This window comes from Acanthaster planci, linkage group LG12 (assembly GCF_054643075.1).
Source record: "Acanthaster planci isolate LZ-2023a linkage group LG12, COTS_SCS, whole genome shotgun sequence".
Lineage (NCBI taxonomy): Eukaryota > Metazoa > Echinodermata > Asteroidea > Valvatida > Acanthasteridae > Acanthaster > Acanthaster planci.
Window position 1 is genome coordinate 15,793,811 of NC_141788.1, and position 19,280 is coordinate 15,813,090.

A 19,280-nucleotide genomic window follows, 5' to 3' on the forward strand; every position below is an offset into this window, starting at 1 on the left:
CTAACGAAATGTTAATCCGTTTAAATGAACTCTATCCAATGAGTGCTCGGCAGACATTACGTCATGCTTCTCAAAACAGCTTCATCAGCCAGGTGCATAAGGACACGCTTCGTAACAGATCACCGGGAGATTCGATACCTGAGTTTCTAATTTGCGTTGGGATTGAAGCGCAGCCTGCAATCGAATTAGTTAGCCTACGTGCTTTGGGAACGAAATGCGTTCTGATTGAATATTGCCCCATCGGCGACAGCACATGGAACGCTCTGAGGACGAAGTAGATAGGAACGAAGTTGACAAATGCAACCAGAGAGATTCAGAGAAATCAAAATGAAAAGTTTTAAACAGTGCCCAGTCTCACATTCACTTAAAAAAAATTATTTAGATTTGTGTACCTGTTTCAGAAAATGGGTCCAACTATAGGCCAAAGAAAAACAGTCCCTTGACAAACAGTATTTGTCAAGGGACAAATTCTTTCCTTGTTATTTCCTGAAAATATTTATCCTACATCGCAAGAGGTCGTCCTACAGTTTCCTGAGTGGATACAGGTGAGATTTTTTCTTCACTTTTAGTATTTTTTGCCCGTTGCCCCGCGCCCGAACAGGGCGCTGGAAAGGGTTGATGGCCTTGCATAGATGTTAGTGAAGGAAATGCGCCACACGAGGTCACAGCTAACGAAGTGCAGAGCATTGTGTGTAAATTTCTGCCAGGCACGCGAACTCGCTTAATGCGTTACACAAACGGCTGTCATCAGTTCAATATTTTTTTTTATTTTTCCTCATTGCTGAACATATTCTCACTACACTATTTCTTCATCCTAAATTGATCAAGACAACCAATGATTTGAAGTATATCGCCAAAAGACACGCAGTCAGGGATAGGGCCTACTTAGTGAAACGATAAATTACCACACTGTGACCGTACCAAGGCCATGTTTTACAATATAGCCGACACTTTACCTGTACCATCAGCCCTTCCCAGCGCCCCGTCCGGGGCTGCATAGGCGACGAGCGAATTTAGTATTTCTGGTAGGATCTTTGGCGTCTGCATTAAAGTGTGCAATAAATGTGCAATGTGCAGAACCTGTGTCAAATCTGATATAAGAAAGCTACACAGGCTTAATTACTAAATTTGATTATAACTCCCTATCCAAAAAATATTACATTTAGATACGAAAATTGAGTTCCATAGTTTAAAGCTCATTTTCAGCGCGATAAATATGGCCTTGTTTGCACAAGCGAGTGGTGTGTCCGATGCAAACACAGCAGTCACGGACTCTGGACCCGACACAGTAAACATGCTGCGAGCACTTGCATTTCGCGTTTCTTGATCGCTGGCGCCATTTTAAATCAACCTGACTAGTTGTCTTTGGTTTTGAAGAGACTGAGTAGTTGGAGGAACGATGTCACACGATTTCCCGTGAACGGAGGCACGACCAACAGCAGTTAAGTGATCCGGTCCTTGAGTTACCCGTCGGTAGAGGGAGCTGAAGTTGAAAGACCAGCATGAAATGTTGACGAGAACAGCGCAGGAAAGTATGCATTCTTCGCAGATAGATTTTACATTTTATAGCAGTCTTTAATTGAACTGTTTCTGAATTCAGTCACTTTCCAGTCATCTTCGAGGCTGTAGATCCTACTCTCCTTTTGCCCATTACTCACGGCCTGTTCAGGGTTCTTAGTAAACACTATGCAATCCTGAACAGCAACAAAATTCAGTGCATCTTTAAAATGTCGAAAAATCGTTTGTTACATACAACACCCGGTTGGCAGACTTACTAGTTTGAACGGACATTATGCATGTACATAACATGCAGTGTGTGACATTAATTCTAACGCTTTGTTGCAGACAATCACAGTGTTCATTTGACAATGCAGTGTTGGCGGTGGTTATGGTGCTTCGACTTGCACAATATTGTACTATAATATAGGTCAAGCTATACAGCGGGGAACCATCATTCAATTCCAACGCAGGCATTAACAGTAGGATTTTAGATTGTAATTACTCTGTACAGTGCAGTGGCAGGAAAATCATTTTGCTGCCTAAAAAGGAAAATTAGACGGGAAGGAGTCGATTTATTTTGTGAGGTGGAGCCTTCATATCAGCAAAGAAGTACATGTATCCGCCTTTCCTAACTCGCACTTTTTGGTATAACATGTTTTTTTTATCCAAGACAATCTTCTGATACGCTGGAGAGTGGAATCCGAGTAGTTTAATCAACAGTATCGTTCAGCTGAGTGATACTATTCAGTTCAGTTCACTACTGTTCTTCAGTTCAGTTAGGGCAGAAAGTTTGTGTCTCATTCGTTCCAGATCCACAGTCGGCTAAGATGATTCAACGAGCCAAGCGGGCTCTCGTCGTGCTAGCGTTAGTCGTCTTCGCGTTTGCCACACTCACCGGGGTACGCGTGACAAACCTTTTCGGCAGGTAAGCATCACGTTTTCTTTACGTAACGGATTTTTTATAATGATCAACAAGTGATTATCTGAAAAAGGGATCAATGTAGCAGAAAATTTGAAGCGCTGAGGAAAAACTTTATGATAAGTCTACCATAAGTTGTGCGGCAAAGATTTCTTGACATTTTTTGGCTGTGAAATGTGTATTGCACGCGTGGATATTTGAGGCATAAAAAATCAACGTTTAAACTGGTCGGATGTAAAAAAAGCAATCTTGTTTCGTGGTTGTTTTTTACAAGTAATAGGCCCATTGACTGAGTCAACCAGGGTATCGGGATACAGCGGATTCGACTAAAAATATATCTTTCGTTTTTACAGGCCTCCAGAACTCGTGTCTGAATTAGTTTGGCTGAAAAAAAAGTGTTTGGTTCAAAAGAAAAATCACACCCATTCTTCCTAGCAAAATAAACAGTGGTCTGGCCAGCAGTTAACGAATCCTTGTCATTTGAGTCAGCGCAGCTTCTCAAATAATTATGGGAGAATTATGCCGTTTGACACAAAACGGCCCGCTGTCGACTTCTGGTGCCAAATTGTATTTATGTAGTCAATTGGTGAACTGTCTACCACTGTGACGAGTCTCTCCTACGATTACGCTCCTCGTCTATGGAATGGATTACCGGTAACAATACCATCTGTTGCTACTTTTGAATTTTTGTTCTAAACCTGCATGTCTTGAAATTTATCTTTTTAGTCAGCATGTGAATGTATGTAGTTAATTAATAAGTTCGATGCAACAGTGAACCAAGTTGGCATCACGAAACATGGCAGCGGAATGTGCATAAATTTAAATGTGCAACTACTGCAATGTTGTAACATGAAGATTTGATCTGAAGTCAAAATGTCGCGTCCGTGTTTGCTTTTTTTCTTTTCTTTTCTTTTTTTTTTTTGGTCTTTTTTTCTTTTGGTCATACTCTACAATTGTACAGAGCTTTGGGATGCCTTGCCGGCATGAGAAACGTTTTTTAATATCGCCATTGAAAACATAAAAATTCTTAGGTGCTACGCACACTAACGGATTCGAAATGGCTATAGGAGCATATTTGGCTACCTTTTATATATGCTGTGCATACTTGTACATGTACGTGTGACTAGTTCCCACCTGATGAGAATATACCTTTATATGATTTCGTCTGACTATAAGCTCCACACACTGCAGGTTTGCTCCTGGTTGAAAATATCTTAATTTTTCCTGTATTTCATAGTCACGGGATAAACCAGCGAACCTCCTTCAGGCTAGGGGGAGAACAAGCCAAGATCAGGAAGGTCTTAGAGAGAGACAAGTTACTTCAGGCCGAGTCTGGTGAGATGAAGGAGCGGGACCTGGACGCCGAGAGGCGGTGGGGAATAGGAGACAAAGACGAGCACAGACCGGACCTGGCAGTCAAGAAGTAAGCCACAAACGTTATTGCCAGGAGAGAACTTTCATTTCCTTTTGTGCAGTATGAATTTTGGTCTTTCCAGACCCAAAACTGGAACAAATCAGAAAATCTTTGTACTCTGCAAAAGCGATGGTGTTACTTTAACACCCTGTTTATTTGCGTCCACCAGTTACGGCGTTGGCCAGTATAGATTTCAAGGGTGTTAAATTAGCCCCAACCTGCACACTACCATTTTTGCACTGTGTCAAGCAAACAATCAGCTTGGAACCGAAGCCTGTCAGTAGGAGTAATTGGTGAGTTTCTATGGGGTAGTTACTCTATCAACGATCTGACTCCACCTCAGACAGGTCAACGCTAAGGTCATCACCTTGAAAGACAGACCTGTGACAGACGAGGTCAACTTTAGGGAGTATGAGAAGAATATCACCGACTGGACGTGGAGACTAAGTCGCAGAAACATCACTAGCTTCAGGTCGGTGTAAACCATAAACTTTATTCTTTAAGTCAAAGTTAGCCAATTGTAAAGGTGCACATGCATCCTTGAGCAGCCGTTCATGAAAGTGACTTTCATCGTGAACCAACCGGTAGGTCTATAATTTTGAGGCATAACGAAAAACACAAGAAGCCTTTGTGAACGTATTTTTCTCGCTTGTCTGACCTAAACTAAGCCCTGCCGTGGAGAAATTCCTCAGGATAGTTAGCCTTATTTCTTGCCTAACGATCCTCCAACACAGGAACGAACTAAGAGCTGCCAGAGTAGACGTCCAAAGGCGCTTCTTGACATCCAACGCAACCCACAAAGTAGGCAGTAAGTTAACTGCTTACCTGTCGAGGAACAACGTTACGTTCACCAGTACGTTCGCGAGGTATCAACCTGAGGTAAGTCTGGGGCGAACTGATCTAGTGTAAACCTTGTGTTGGCCTTACGTTTGTGGTCGAGTCCCGAAGAGTGAAAACGTATAGCTCTTGAATCGTGAACTTATTTGTGTCTGATTTAGGACCATTTCTTGCCACGTTTGCTACTTGAGGATGTGATAGATATGAATAAAGAGATGTCATATAATTATTATATTTATTTAGTTGGTAAAATACGTGTATACGACCAGTGTTGCTTTGATAAATGGCATGCGCTTGTTTGGTTGCCATGGCGTCACGGTTCCCTTTTTCCTTTTTTTTGTCCAGGTCTCTCCCTTTCTTGGTATAACCTTCAAAAAATGCAGCGTGGTTGGCAACAGCGGCCTTCTGATGAACAGTGCATGCGGTCCCGCAATAGATAGCGCCGACTACGTCTTCAGGTAAAGACATGCCGGTGGGTGGAGCTCTTTTTCAAAATTTGTCGGAGGAAAAGAGAGAACCAGACGATTTCTTTGATACTGACAATCTTCGACAAAAATGCGTTGGGGAAGTTTACAGTGCTAGCCTTTGTGGTTTGTAAATCACAATTAGCCCGATACCGATTGGATTTTTTTCTTCAGGATTAATGTACCAGAAATGGACCCATATATTGAGGACGTCGGATACAAGACCAATTTTACCACGCTGAATCCTAGCATTTTTAAGCGAAAGTAAGTATGCGATGAAATGCAGAATTTTGACATTTTCTTCATAACAACCATGTCTTCCCCGTTCGCTGCAAAACTTGTTGTGTTAATTTAACTGGGTGTTATCCTATGTTAACACCAAAGGCGTTAAATAACACCAATTTTAACAACACAGTTTTTGTAGTGTGCATCAATTAGTTCTGTCCTTTTATATCCCTTAACACAGTTTGCCCTGAGCCCTAGGACGGTGCTTTTGTCAAAACTGTTCTTTACTTCACAACACCTCTGGTCGTTCTCCTTCTCCCAGGTATAATTATTTTGCCAACACGCAACTCACCGACAAGTTCAATAAGGATGTGTCTCAGTTCCAGGGTTTGCTGATGCTGCCGTGTTTCAGCGACGACGCTTGGGTACCGATATGCAACCGGGCCCTGCTCCGGCTGACACCGAAGGAGTCACTGGGCGTCGCCTTCGGGGATCCGGACCAGTTCTCCCTCATCAGGGATTACTGGGCCACTAAGGGGCTGTCCAAATATCCCTCTACCGGTCAGTATTCAAAGAATGAATGAAAGACAATCACAAATATGCTTCAAGTTCAGCTCTCTCTGCAGAGACTTACAAGCTCTGTTTTTAAATCCGAGAAACCATGAAGAGAGATAACATGAAATACAGTATTTTTTTCTTGGTTCTTTTCCTCAGGCCAAATTGAATCAGCTGGTTATTCTTAGAGAAAACTGAGTATTACATGTATAATACCTTTAACTAAAGGCACTATTTAATAAAAGGCTTAAGGTGATTTCCACTGCGGAAGTATTTTAATGAAAGCTTTATAGAAAGGATTTCAGCAACCCGTGAATCATTTTTAGATGACAAAATACTAGGAAAGTACACGGTGCTCTCATCAAATTCACGGAACTAAATGCAAGGAAAAAGTTGCTTCAAGACTGCTTGCCGATTTTCGCCTTTTGAGAAAGATTCTGTCGAGTAAGCTCTATACGTCAGACCTTTTTTTAATTTATTCATTTATTTTTATTGACGACAACGACAGATCAGCTTGCAAACAAGTTCACGTTTAATATGTAGCACCTGATGTTGCATCCAAATGAATTATTGCCTGACACATTAACCTGCACTGTTCATCGTTTTCTCCCATTGGCCAGGCTTGTACCTGGCAACGGCCGCCATCGCACTCTGCGACGAGTTGCATCTGTACGGTTTCTGGCCCTTCCTGGACTCCTCCATGGCCCACGTCACCACGCACCCGGTCAAGTACCACTACTTCGACAACACCCACATGGTGCGCGTCCACGACATGCACTCCGAGTTCGAGCTGCTGACCCGCCTACACAAGGCGGGCGTGCTGCGGCTGCACATTGAGGCTTGCTCGCCCGCCTTCAGGCGGCACACCGGCCGCTCGGAAGTGGGCGACATGCAGGCCGCGGACGGGACGAGGCACGAGCCAGTCGACGATCCACAGAACAGGATCGACATCGGGAAGCTGTGGGAGAAACTGTAAATATCCACCAAGGCCGAAATATTTGTGTTCAAGCAAGAATCTGAAGTGCCTTATCCAGGAAGTATACTTATCAGTGACTTGTAACTTGCCAAAACACTGACTTTAAGAGCATCAGTGGTATAAAGAAGTCACCTTACCTGAAGGTTTTGCCAAACGGGTGTGTGGTGATTTTGAATGGAAATTTGTGTATTCTTGAAACAATCTAGTTCAATACTAAGTTGTATATTTGTTTCTAAAAAGCCGTAGTCTACTTCATAATGTCCTACGATCCCCAGTTCTGGGTTTAGAGCCTCAGCGGCACAACATAAGTCAAACATCTTGTTGAGGCATTCATGGCTGTGTGTGTGTAACCGCAAAGCGACTGGACAGCAGACCACATGCACGAGCGGCTAAGCCACTCGCCTGGTCTCCTGTCCAGTCGCTTTGCGATTACACACATATACGGCCACGAAGGCCTTGACGAAAGGCTATGAACACCCCCGCACACAGCGCCCTCAGACAGCAGTCTACCGTGTATTTCCATAAAATCTTGTTTACAGTGACGGGATGGTTTCCATTACGTTCCGTCTCAGGCTTCATCGGTAGGATCAGTTTGGGCCTACAGTGTTTGAATTTAATTGAAAAAAAACCTAATATTTAAATCTGTTGGATGTAGGCCCCAGTTCGATGCTCGGATCCGGCACTGTCTAAGATATTAATGGACAGCTTCAAAGTTAGAGACTAAAAGATGAAGTGAAGCCTTAGATGAAGTTTACGAAAACCCTGACAGTGTGTTCTCAGTTCAGGAGGAAGGCGTGAGAGTAGTAACCCATTTTTTTCTTTCTTTTCTTCTTTTTTTGTAATTGTTGGGCAATGCGCCTTCAAAGTAAATTTTATCATTATGTAGGCTACTGTAATATGGCCAAGACTCTGTTGAAAGAAAGTTGAAAGAAAGGCCAGTTTTAGGTGTTGAGAATTTCTTCATTTTAGGCAAATACCACGCGTTAGGTATTCATAGTGGCTCGGGTGGGATTGGAACCAGTTGAACTGCACACAGAAATCTTTCTTCTTCATAGTTCGATTTTGTTTGGTTTTCGGGTTTGTTTGTTGCTTGCCATTTCTGTACGAATGTAAACTATTCTAATGAAAGGCACTCTACCACTGCGTCCGTTCTTTCTGCTGGTAAGATAAATGCAATCAATCATCAGTCAAGGAAGTGTTCACCCCCTATGTAGAGGGATGCTTTCCCCGCCACGTTACAGCCACGCCATCTAGCTGGTTTGTAAATGTATACCGGTACCTGACGGCAGACGCGCTGAATGTTTGGACGTATAAAACGTGTACAACATCTTTCTTTAATATAAAATACACGGCATCGCTTTCGGTGACTTGTAGGTATCATTGGTGCCCTGTGAGATTTTTTCAAACGTTGCAAAATGTCGTTGATGGTACGGACATTTAGGCGCCCGACATTATGCAGGAGTTGTACTAAGTGTGAGGTCAAAGTAATGCCCCGGCATAAGAAGAATATTGATGTAGGTCTGGGTGTGTTTCCGTGCGTTTGCCATACAAGTGAACAGGAAAAACAGACTGTGTGTTCTCAAATGCCTAAAACCGAGTCAGTTTTGGCCTTTGATCCAAATGATGTCATTGATCAAAACAGCCTTAATGCGGCACGCCGTGCTGGTGAAATAGTCGGCCATAACAGTAAAACAGTTCAGTATGCCACAGGTCTCGATTAGTCGTCGTCAGTCATACGAGAGAAATCACCGAATTCTCGGATTCCCCTTCACATTGCAGACTTGATTAAGTCCACGAGGAATGATTTTCTTATTTACTCAAAGTTCCAGTGGAATGTGGCAACCAAGAGGAGAGGGTGTGCTAGCCACTCAGCAATGTGTTTGTCCCCGGTCTAGTTCAGTAATTGGCTGGCAGACGGGAAATGGACGAGCAAATGGCGCGCCGATCAGACAATGTGCTGTCAGCGCTGTCTCGGTCACCAGTGACCATCGTTCCTGCAGGAGGGGGTGTACCTGTTTGAGTGAAAAGGGACAAACGATCATTCTCTCCAAACCTTCGGTATCGTCTCTGATTACAGAATCATTAATTGTTATCGTTAATGTTTGAATCACGCGCGGAAAGGCCTGGTACTGTGTTACTTGGCTTTCTTGTATCAATGTAGGCTAAGCAATGCATTTTTTCGGCACACTTTAAAAACGTGTGTAAATATTTTAACACCTTTTAAGCGTCTTCCTAGTAGCACTCTATGAACGTGTTGCGTTGTTGGTAATCTAAACCTAATAACGTTGTTGTGGTTATTTTTTAAACAAATACAATAATACGTGTTGATATGTTAATAAAATAGACACAGTGAATATGTGAGTGTTAATAACAAGACACAAAACACGGTTGTCGGGTGGTAACCCCTTCTGAACACCAAAACACGTTCATTTCCAAAAAGACTTTTAATTTTAAATGGTCACATGTTTACAATGGGCGCTGGGTTTTACACTCCAGCCCATTAAAGCACCTGTACTCATATGTATATGTATTTCAGTTACACTTGCAACATTTTGTTGAGCCATTAAACATTTTTCTAACAACTTTCTTGCTATCAGTTCATTGCTATATTCATGCTAAACGAGTTAGAGACATTATCGATAGTGTTTAGCCATTAAATATTGATCTTCAGGAACTGGGGACTAAAATTTAATGTCTATAGCATCTAAACATGTTGACGACATGAAACCAAGATAATGATTCCTTACTAAACACAGTTTTTAAAGTGTAACCTTATTTTTAATTTATGTTTTGCTATATTTATGGTAATTTGGTGCTTTGGGGTTTTTACGATATGCAAATTATTCACGAGCAAAACTGTCATATTCCAGGGAGAAAGCTCCATGTTTCACTGATTTGTTCATGAGTTTTTGATATTTTTCTATTTTGAATTTTTTTTCTTTTCAATGGTAAATCACTGTTCAGTAAATTCACGGTAAAAAGCCAATTATCAACCATCTATCGAAAAAATTATGAGTTCACAGTTCAAACTGTGTACCGGTAGTACACGGCTTGTCGACAGAGGCTTTGCATCAACACAAAATGGGAAGGGCCAATCCCTCGCTTACCAGTGTCATTGAAATATTTCTTGTTGAACTATTTTTGGCGGAGTAGGGCCTATAGACAACGGTGCCTATAGGGCCTGCGAATCAGTACATTTGACCCTGTTTATTCTCTTGGAGCGCAAGCAACCTCTTATGTCAAGTTGCGAAACGAACATTGCGACGCATCAAATAAGGAATCGCAAATTTAAATTCGTTGAGATATTACAGACCGTAGCAGATATTATTAACGTGATTTTGAATATTATGAAACAATGAAAACTTAAAAGTTACTACCACGGACGTGTTCGTTTTAATGGGTAGCTGCATTGGAGATTTTGAAAAATCTTAAAAGGTTACCTTTTATCTCTTAGGTAACCTCGTTTTCAGTTTTTGTTTCCTAGTTTCAAAGGATATTAACTGCCTTGTTGGTGTTTATGCTAATGAGTATTTCCTTATTTCACTAGCAAAAATGTGATGTCATCCAATGCAGGAATAAAGCCACGATGTTACATTGGTTTGTACATAAGAACTCCCACATTTCTAAAGATTTCAATGGACTCATTTTTCTTTGCGAGTCATCGGCGTGTAAGTGCACGCTATAGTAAGCAGCCAATCAACCCCTCTAAATGCTTTTAGCGATTAAATTCTAGGTTTGTATTTGGAACAATAAAACCTGTCCACTGAGCTATGTCTTCCATGGATGACAACACAGCTAAAGCGTTCTCGTAAGTTAATTTTATCCAGAAAAGCATGGACGATTTTAAAAGGTATTTTTAGAAAGTGTACTTTTCAACGCATTTTGCCTACCTAGGATAAGAAATAGTTTTTATACATTGAAAAAAGTATACAGTTAAAGAACGATCGGGTCCCAAAAATCCATGCGGCTACATTTCAACATTTAGAACAGGTTCCTGGCTCATGAATGTTGTGTTTCAATGCAAGGTTACAAGCATATCACAAATTGACGTAGGGATCAGTGGTAGGGGTAATTCACTGTTCCCTAATTATTTTTTCCGTTTTATATTGCAAGCCGAATTTTCGGCTGAGGATACACGGCCCTTTCCCCTAAGATTTAGCGCAAGAAAATGTAATTTCTCATTAATCGTTGTTGTCTGAAAGGTTTTAGGGGTGTTGATGCAGTTTGAAAGGTGAATGAGCATACGTCTCTCATCATTCCAATCACAAAAAACTTAACTGCTCAACACTTTCTGTTGCTTAATTAAATATTTCTCAATGACGTGCAGAATGCAGGTTAACAACGGTGCAAGTAGTTTGCCAACGAAAACTGGTTTGTATCTCGCTGGTTCTCATTTTGCTATGGTTGGTAGCCTGAACGGCCGCTACCTCTCTTCTGATGTGTCGCAACCGCCATGGCTTCCACTTTTGCAAAAGGTAAAACGTCGGCCCAGAGATCGAGTCGTCTGCCATGTCCCACTTGCACGCTGGATACGTCATGCAGCAGGCGTGCTAAATGAATACATCGCACTCAAGACTGGGACCGATGCAACGCGTTTTCGTCGTTTACTCTCTCAGTCAACCACCACTTTCGGTCTAGCTCCCTTTACACAGGACTTGAAGGTGATATCGTCGGATATCAATTAACCAAGTGAAAGGTAAGCATACGTGGTCCCAATCACGTAGGTGATATTACCTGCTATCTCGCTTTTTGCTAGCAAAAAGTACTTTCACCTTACTGGCAAACCTGAGGGAACAACGGAGAATAATGCACCCCAGTAAATTTGGTTCAAATAATGAGAGAAAGGCGACTTTATATTCAATTTGATTGCCTCTCCTTCTAGAAATGTATAAAAACCACCTCAGTGTAGCCTCGTCCCTCATTAAAGATTCCAAATTCCGCCCCCTCCCCCGCGAAAAATAGTAATGTAGTTAGTACAATCTGTACTCGTGACCCGATGTAATAAACGCGGGAGTAGATATGGGCGCTGCCAGGAGTTTCGGGGGGGGGGGCAAAGCAATCATCTATTGCGGACCAGTTAACAACTATCAGTGGGAGAGGAATCAGTTTTGAGATTTTTTTCAAGCAAATTGCTGATTATCATTATTTTTCGTATCTTTCCCCCATTCGCTCCTCTGTTTGCCCCTCCTTTCCCCTTTACTATCTAAGCCCCCCTTTTTTTTGGGGGGGGGCATCTTCCCTTGACCCCCTCGCATTGCCCATGGGTGTTGAACACAATGGTTTCAAATAACATAAACGGCAACCAAAAGGTCTGCGTTGAATATACTGGTTCGGAAATAAATCCTGTTAGTGAGACAGTCCGTCTCCGATCTCTCCCATGCATTAAAAAATTTGAAGGAAAATATTCTCATTTTCTCGCAGTGGGATTTCTGCAGCTGTTCAGTGTTATTGTTGGATCAAGTCGGCTTTCAAGTCAAAACTGAATACCTATTTCCGTATATTAAGCACTAAACTGGCACACAGTATATTAAATGTCAATGATGTGATACAAATATGACAAGCCTTCTTAATCATTCTACAAGACAGTATAACAATAACCAGCATGCACATCAAAGAAAATATTACATATTTCATATCTGCCAATCACACAAATAAGGATATGAAAGAGAATTTGATTGGAAATTACTCTGGAATGCGAACAGAAGCTGTTGATGCTATCAATGTTATCATGCACAGGATGAGAGCACAAGTTTGTTTGTTGTTTCAGAACTATGCACATGTCCCCATGTGAAAGTTAACTGTGTACAACGTGTAAAGTGAGCTAAGCCATGACGCCGTTTAAAACCACAATCTTGACGTTTTGAGAACATCATCAGAAATAAATGATACAGTGATGTCGTTTGAATCTTGGTCAACATTCTATTCAATTACACTACTGCCATCAGTATTCCTGAATACGGCCGGGAAATGACGCCTGACAATTCTTGCTGCTGTTCCGGTGGAACATTTATGATTTTCTATGAAACTGGGGTTGAGGACATGAGCCATCGCAGGAAAGGAACATTGATGTTTCGTCAGCAAATTAATGCAGAAAATTTTATACTTCATAATGCAAATGTTTTATACATACAGACACAGAAAAGCCTTTATCAATGTATATGGGCTGTCCCTATAGGTACCACAAAATGCTGACGTTTTTAGACCCTCCCCGTTCGCATGGCACAACTCGCAGTGTTTCCATATTCAGTCTGGTCTTGAGGTACCGACTAGTTCGAGATATGTCTTAGGTCCAGTAGCCACCATAATCACGTGACTCTGTTCCCTAAAGTTTCCGAAATTGGCTGAAATATACCAATCCTATTCGTTGATCTCCAAGTAGTCAGCATTCGCGAGGGGGTTCCTGCATAGAAATAGCTTTTCTTTACAGATTCCCTTACATATGCATTACAATTAGATTAAGCTTCTCAATTCCCCTGTTTATTATTTTACGCAAAGATTTCCAATTTATGTTTACTGTTTAATAAAACAAACGGATGTGTGCGCGCTGTATCTCAAAATAGATGGAGGCGTCCTACGCACTACGTCATACTCTATCTTTACGGTAACAGCTACCTACCTGCAATATTAATGATACGTCGGGGAACAAGCCTTGTTCCTCACTGCTCTTTGACTTATCAGATAAAAGGCACTGATACTAGTTAGATACATACGGTATAAGTGAAAGGTAATGTGTTGTGCCGATTTTCAATTGTTGAAAGGTATAACATGGAAAAAGTGAGTCCAGGATAATTTGTTAAAAACAAATTTATTATTAAACGCATTTTTTCGAACCGCTCCCTCCCTCCTTGTGTACAACGTGTGCGCGATGTCTACAACCACGCTCCCATGATTGTGTACAATGGGACAGCCATGAGTTCTTGCAACAAGCTAGGATATTACGAACCATTCGAACTGCGAGTCTTATTGGACGAAGACGGCATTCGCCTTCCGTTCCGTTCCCGTCGGGTCGTCTTACGGACAGCTCGTGGTTGGTCAAGTCTACTACCGCGGAGCCTCGCCCGGAGTATACGCAGCACCCTGGAGTTGCAGACGAAAGCCACGAAGATGTAGGCGCCCTGGAAGGAATTGAAGATGATGAAGACGAACCAGAAGGCGTCGATGTTGGTGAACGAACCGAGAAGTGCCCACAACCACGAGAAACCCATCAACAAGGAGACCTGAAACGGAGAGGAAAAATGGACACTATGCACCGGCGCCGTCTCTGTAGCGTTTTTGTTCACTGAGCGGCGCACCCAGGGTTTGTCGAGGGAGCGTTCGGAGCAGAATTTATCCCCAACAGTAGCTCATGCTCTCCTCCCCGTTTGGCCATAGGGGACTGAGATATCTATAGCTTTTATCATCAAGATGTCTACTGTGTCTTCGTATTCTAGGAAATTGAAAACTTCTCTGTGGGTGAAACCTCCTCGAGCCACCTCTCCGGGTGCGCCACTGTCCTCGTTCACATTTTGTTATCGAGGCATAGTCAAATCGACAGTCATTTAGATCTCATAATCAAATCTACATAAATGTATTTGACATTATTTCCCTTTGGGGCAAACATTTCACTCCTTGCCACAGCAGGGATTTTTATAAAGCAGACTCAAAACCCACTGTCTTGTCCCACTTGTGATACAAGCTGTCGGCAAGATTCGACCTAGAAACTCTTGAGGGGAATTCTTTTTATTTGAGCCTCATAACCTTTACAACAATCCAACCAAAGGGTCACGTCGAATAAAATACAGTACTTTCTACAGAGACAGCAAAGACGGAGTAAATTTGGAACTTGAATAAAATTTGGAATTATCCCTCAAATTCATAGCATTTGCATAAAGATGTTGGTAGAATTTGCCTTAAATACTACCGGGGGGTAAGTTTCGTGGATGTGGATGCGAGAAAGTAATGAACACCGCGTTCTCACCTTGACATAAATGACCATTTCCTGTCTGGCACGTTGAGCGAAGGAGACGTCTGCTTTCAAGCACTTCGTAGTCGCCTTGGACGCTCGAACCCCTCTCACAGCCCTAGCAAACATACCAATATTGGCCATGAGGGACAACATCACTGGTACCCCGAAGACAACCAGATTAGCCTTCTTAGGATGAATCCAGCACGTTATATCCCCGCCGTAAACCAACAGAGCCCCGCTCTGGTGACCAGCGAAGTGGACGGCCAAGCAGGCGGCCACGATGAGCCCAGGTGTTCCCCAGCCATAGAGGGCGTTTAGTTTCGCGGTGGACACCCTGCTTCGTTGTTGCCGCTTCATGCCGATCGGGCTGCCAAACGCTTGACTCAAACCCAAAGCGAGACACGAGGTCCAGGAGAACGATGCCAACCAAACATAATGTAGGAACGCCGCCAAAGCAGTACACAATACGGGATGGACGATGCTCGCTGCTTGGCCGGCTACCAGCAGTCCCAGCTGAGCCATAAACGTCGCCGCTATCAGATTCATAGTGCCCAGGCCGGGGACCGTGCGAAGTCCAGGCAAGATGGCGTAAGTGATAAACGTCAGCAGAAGTCCCACCAATGAAACCACGGTGCCAATTAGATACAGCAACTGTTGTGCCTGTCCGGACTTGGTGTGACCTTTAATGTTGCAGATGAACAATTGAATTGTCTCAGAAACAACATTTCCACCTTCTGATTTCTTTAAATCATAACCCACTTTCTTCAACAATGTGCTGAATTGGAGCTCTTTTTTCGTCATGTTCAAAATTAAGGTACCGTTAGACAGTGTGATGTCATCATCCTGAACTTCAGTTAAACCAGACTCGGGGTCACATTGCTCTATGGCGTATTTACCGCACGGTAACATATACTCTATCGCCGACGCGAGGTAAGACCGATTCACTCCAAGGTTTGCTAAGAGATCTTCTGCTGTGGCGCCAAGTAAATGTTCAGTGGATGCGTTGAGAGTGAGCTGAACCTTAAAGGAGATAGCTCCGCTCTCTTCGGTTGGTATTAGCCAGCTCCAGCGACGATGAAGCAAGGAATCGGTTTCCACGCAAGGGTCAGCAGCGGCAAAAGTTTCGCGGAAAGCCGACCTGACGTCTTGGTGTATGACCTCTAGTGGGGATGGCCCGAGAAGGGATGAGAACTGCAAGCGTAACCAGACCAAACGGAGTTCGGAATGGAGTGGCAAACAGAGCAATTCTTTGGTCGATCGGGTCATGCCTATCGAGTCGGCGTTGCGAGCGCACTTCCGCTGATCTGGGTCAAAGGAAAAACTGTCAGGGCAGGGATAGGGTTGCACAGTGTTTTGAACGAATGATGGAAAGTTGAATGGAATTTTGAACGATGGCACATCAACATCAAACCAAGACGAGGGAGGAAGGTAACACCTGGGCGTATCTGCAATTCGTGAGCAGGTTAGACACATATCGCTGTCCAACACGTTTGTCCATTCAGAACACCTCTGGGCCACGGAACTGTTTTGTGAATCAGCATCGGATACATCGACACCAGTGCTGCAATCTCGAGGGTAAGTTATATTGCCGAGAGAGGGCGCATCAGGGGGTTCAAACCAGAACCGAATGTGCTCTTCACTTTCACTTTCCACGCGTTCGTCGGAGCGGGCAACCCAAGGAACCAGACTGTCTGCCGGCACTCCATTGCACAGCGCGCAGTGAATGTTTTTGTAGTGCAATCCCGTTATCTTGCTTGCAACTGGCAGCATCCCCATAATGTCATTGACCTCTCGAACAGCGATCTTTGTAAAGTTTGAGCGATTAGCTCGACAGAGCTCGTTATACGCTCCCCAATCCTTCGACCACGGGCATTTTGATACCATGTAGAAACCGTATTTATCCTTGTATAATTGGGTCAACGCGTTCGACGTCCTAACACATTCAAGCTCATCCCAGGGCGTTGAGCGGTCTCCAATACCGAACAGGCATCGATCAGAATAGCCGGGGCAGCAGTCCCCATAACTGACACAGAGCGAATCACATTTGCAAAGGGGGCCTATCTTCGTTCGGATACGATCCACTGCCTTGCCTTGAGGTCCAGGGCACGTCGAACATGCCGGTGAACAACAGAGGGCATCAAGGATATCTGGACTTGTTTCCGGTCGTTCCTTCGGTGTCACCACTGAAATGTGATTTAATTTTTCTAGAGTTTAATCAGGCGTTTTTTCTGCCGCTACAATTCGCTTTAATTAAACTCGGACAGAAAAGACTCAGCGCGCAAAATGACAGGACAAATTTACTCATTCGTTTGCCTCTTAAGTCGCGTGGCCCACAAGTGGATATTAACCATCAGCAAACATTACGCCCTCCAACTGTAAAGTGTGTTACAAGTATTAATTACGGTACCAAAAAACAAACAAAGCCGACAATCGGAACAGTGCTGAGACTAATGACGTGCTGAGTAACGTCCAGATAATTGGCTTTTTTTTGGTAAACATTTTTATAACACACTTTGCTGAGTTTGCACCCGCTATCAGGTCGCGTAGCTTAGCAGGCGCAACCAAAATAATGTCCAAATGTCACCCTTCAAAAATCCAGAGACGTTTAAAAACGTAAAATTTCGAAAGGACATAAGAAACACTTTTGAGATGAATATAATTTTCCCATTCAATTTTTGTTGTCTCGTGTTGGTGTTACATCCACTGTGTTGAGATAAATTTTGTGAACCTTAACGATCAGAAATGATTTACAAGTTTTCCTAATCATCTCAGATTACTGTGGCAAGTTGGCAACACTGGGGGAAACCTACATTTGGGGACGCCAGTGTTGCTGACAACAGGAATAATGAATGTAATCCATTTTTTTTACTTTCAATTTAAAATCGATGTTAACCGAACGATTCCCAAATAAGCATCATACAATTTGACCACTAAGATGAAACAGGTCACTAAGAATTTGGGAATTTAAGAAAAGGTGACCTTGCTGCAGAGAGAAAGACTGACACGGTGAACAGAAAATTAGCGCGCGGACATTTTTAATCTGAAATTAAACCTACCATATGGAAATTCAACAAGGATAACTCTTCCCACATTTAACGTGTGCAACATCGTTTCTGGTTTGAATTCGTCCTCTTTTAAAGCGACACCTGTAAATTTTTGGTAAGCGCTAAAAAGGTACACGTTAAACTGTATTATCTCTCTCTCTGTGTACATTCCTTTCTTGCGTATTATGTTCAAATTTCCGGGACACAAATGCCACTAATCTGAAGATCAAAGTTTGCACGCATAACTGAACGGATGCAGCAGTGTTGGAGGTCTCGAGACCTGGTCTCGGGCCGATCTCGAGACCGTCTCGAGACCTTTTTTTGAGGTCTCGGTCTCGGTCTTGGTCTCGGCCTACAAGAGTCTCGGTCTCGGGAGGGTTGGTCTCAGTCTTGGTCTCGGTCTTGGATGCCGAGGTCTCGGGTCTCCCACCCGAGACCTGCCGAGACCATGGCAGAAATGCAGAAAATGTGCGACAACAATTCACGCTCGGCTGCGGCAAAATAACGTACCCGGATCATACGGTACATACAGCACACATAATTATGTACATGTGTATAGCAGTGCTACTTGCAGCGCAAGTTTACCTCCGAATGAGTCTAGTTCCGAACTGCACGCAATTCCGCATGTATGCTTGGAACATGTACGACATGGTATTCACGATAAAGAATGAAATCAAAGCTGGAATGGAGACTAATGCATATTCTCAGCCCGGAGCACTGGTACCCTGCGTGCAGTACCTCTTTCACATACGTCATTTGTGTGTGCATACATGTACATGTACTTTTAATAGGGAACTGCCCACGATGTTGTGTGACCCTTCTAGCCTGTCCATTGATCATTACAGAGTATAACTCATAAACTGAACTCATGCACACCTTTTGGCATAGTCCGAGCAACCCAGACCCCACGTTTTGCCTTTTTAAACATTTGGACATGGCCCGCCCACGTTAATTTTTCTATACATATGGAACACAAAAACTCTGTACATGTACATGTTTCATGTACGATTATGCCGTATACTCTATACAAAATTCTATAGCATCGGCAGTCCATGCCTTCATGGTCAAAATAACTGTGTTTTTTCCCAGAGTTCAAATAAAACTCTTTCATGGAATATTGAATATGTGTGATTTACATGTAAAATTTGCACTTTATTTTGCCGTTTAATGCCAATTGTCCACCACGTTTTCCATCAATGAACTACGTGTAGGCCTATATATTGTATATGTTGTGCAAGGTATCGGTCTCGGTCATCTTGGTCTCGGTCTCGAACTGAAAAAGTTTCGGTCTCGAAGTTCTGGTCTCGGTCTTGAAAGAACTGGTCTCGGTCTTGGTCTCGGATGCCTTGGTCTCGGTCTCGGACATAAAGGTCTCGATTACAACACTGGGATGCAGTCAAC

General features: G+C 43.0%; 2 protein-coding genes across 3 annotated transcripts; one reads left to right on the top strand and one right to left on the bottom strand.

Annotated features, from left to right (window-relative positions):
* The first annotated feature begins 1,301 nt into the window (after positions 1-1,301).
* On the top strand, positions 1,302-8,033 carry LOC110978526 (CMP-N-acetylneuraminate-poly-alpha-2,8-sialyltransferase-like). 2 transcript variants are annotated; one of them, XM_022233589.2, is made up of 9 exons: positions 1,302-1,441; positions 2,311-2,425; positions 3,657-3,842; positions 4,177-4,305; positions 4,568-4,712; positions 5,016-5,128; positions 5,309-5,398; positions 5,682-5,920; positions 6,535-8,033. In XM_022233589.2, exons 2-9 carry the CDS (start codon positions 2,328-2,330, stop codon positions 6,888-6,890), a joined length of 1,356 nt encoding a protein of 451 aa, XP_022089281.2. In that variant the 5' UTR covers positions 1,302-1,441; positions 2,311-2,327; the 3' UTR covers positions 6,891-8,033. The 2 variants fall into 2 exon arrangements, with proteins under 2 accessions (XP_022089281.2, XP_087000448.1); XM_087144322.1 differs by having other exon boundaries at positions 1,303-1,532.
* A 4,278-nt stretch (positions 8,034-12,311) lies between these two features.
* LOC110978471 (uncharacterized) lies at positions 12,312-17,033 on the bottom strand. The gene is made up of 2 exons (XM_087144577.1): positions 14,848-17,033; positions 12,312-14,107 (listed from the first exon to the last, which is right to left on the bottom strand). Exons 1-2 carry the CDS (start codon positions 16,717-16,719, stop codon positions 13,826-13,828), a joined length of 2,154 nt encoding a protein of 717 aa, XP_087000703.1. The 5' UTR covers positions 16,720-17,033; the 3' UTR covers positions 12,312-13,825.
* Between the last annotated feature and the right edge of the window lie 2,247 nt (positions 17,034-19,280).

Bases quoted from the DNA above. Each gene is read 5' to 3' on its own strand.
- LOC110978526 (XM_087144322.1), top strand. From the start codon at position 1,508: ATGTTGACGAGAACAGCGCAGGAAA. The intron at 5,399-5,681 runs GTAAGTATGCGA...TCCTTCTCCCAG, and splicing joins CCTAGCATTTTTAAGCGAAA to GTATAATTATTTTGCCAACA. The intron at 5,921-6,534 runs GTCAGTATTCAA...CCCATTGGCCAG, and splicing joins GTCCAAATATCCCTCTACCG to GCTTGTACCTGGCAACGGCC.
- LOC110978471 (XM_087144577.1), bottom strand. From the start codon at position 16,719: ATGGTATCAAAATGCCCGTGGTCGAAGGATTGGGGAGCGTATAACGAG. The intron at 14,108-14,847 runs GTGAGAACGCGG...TCTCCGTTTCAG, and splicing joins AAATGGTCATTTATGTCAAG to GTCTCCTTGTTGATGGGTTT.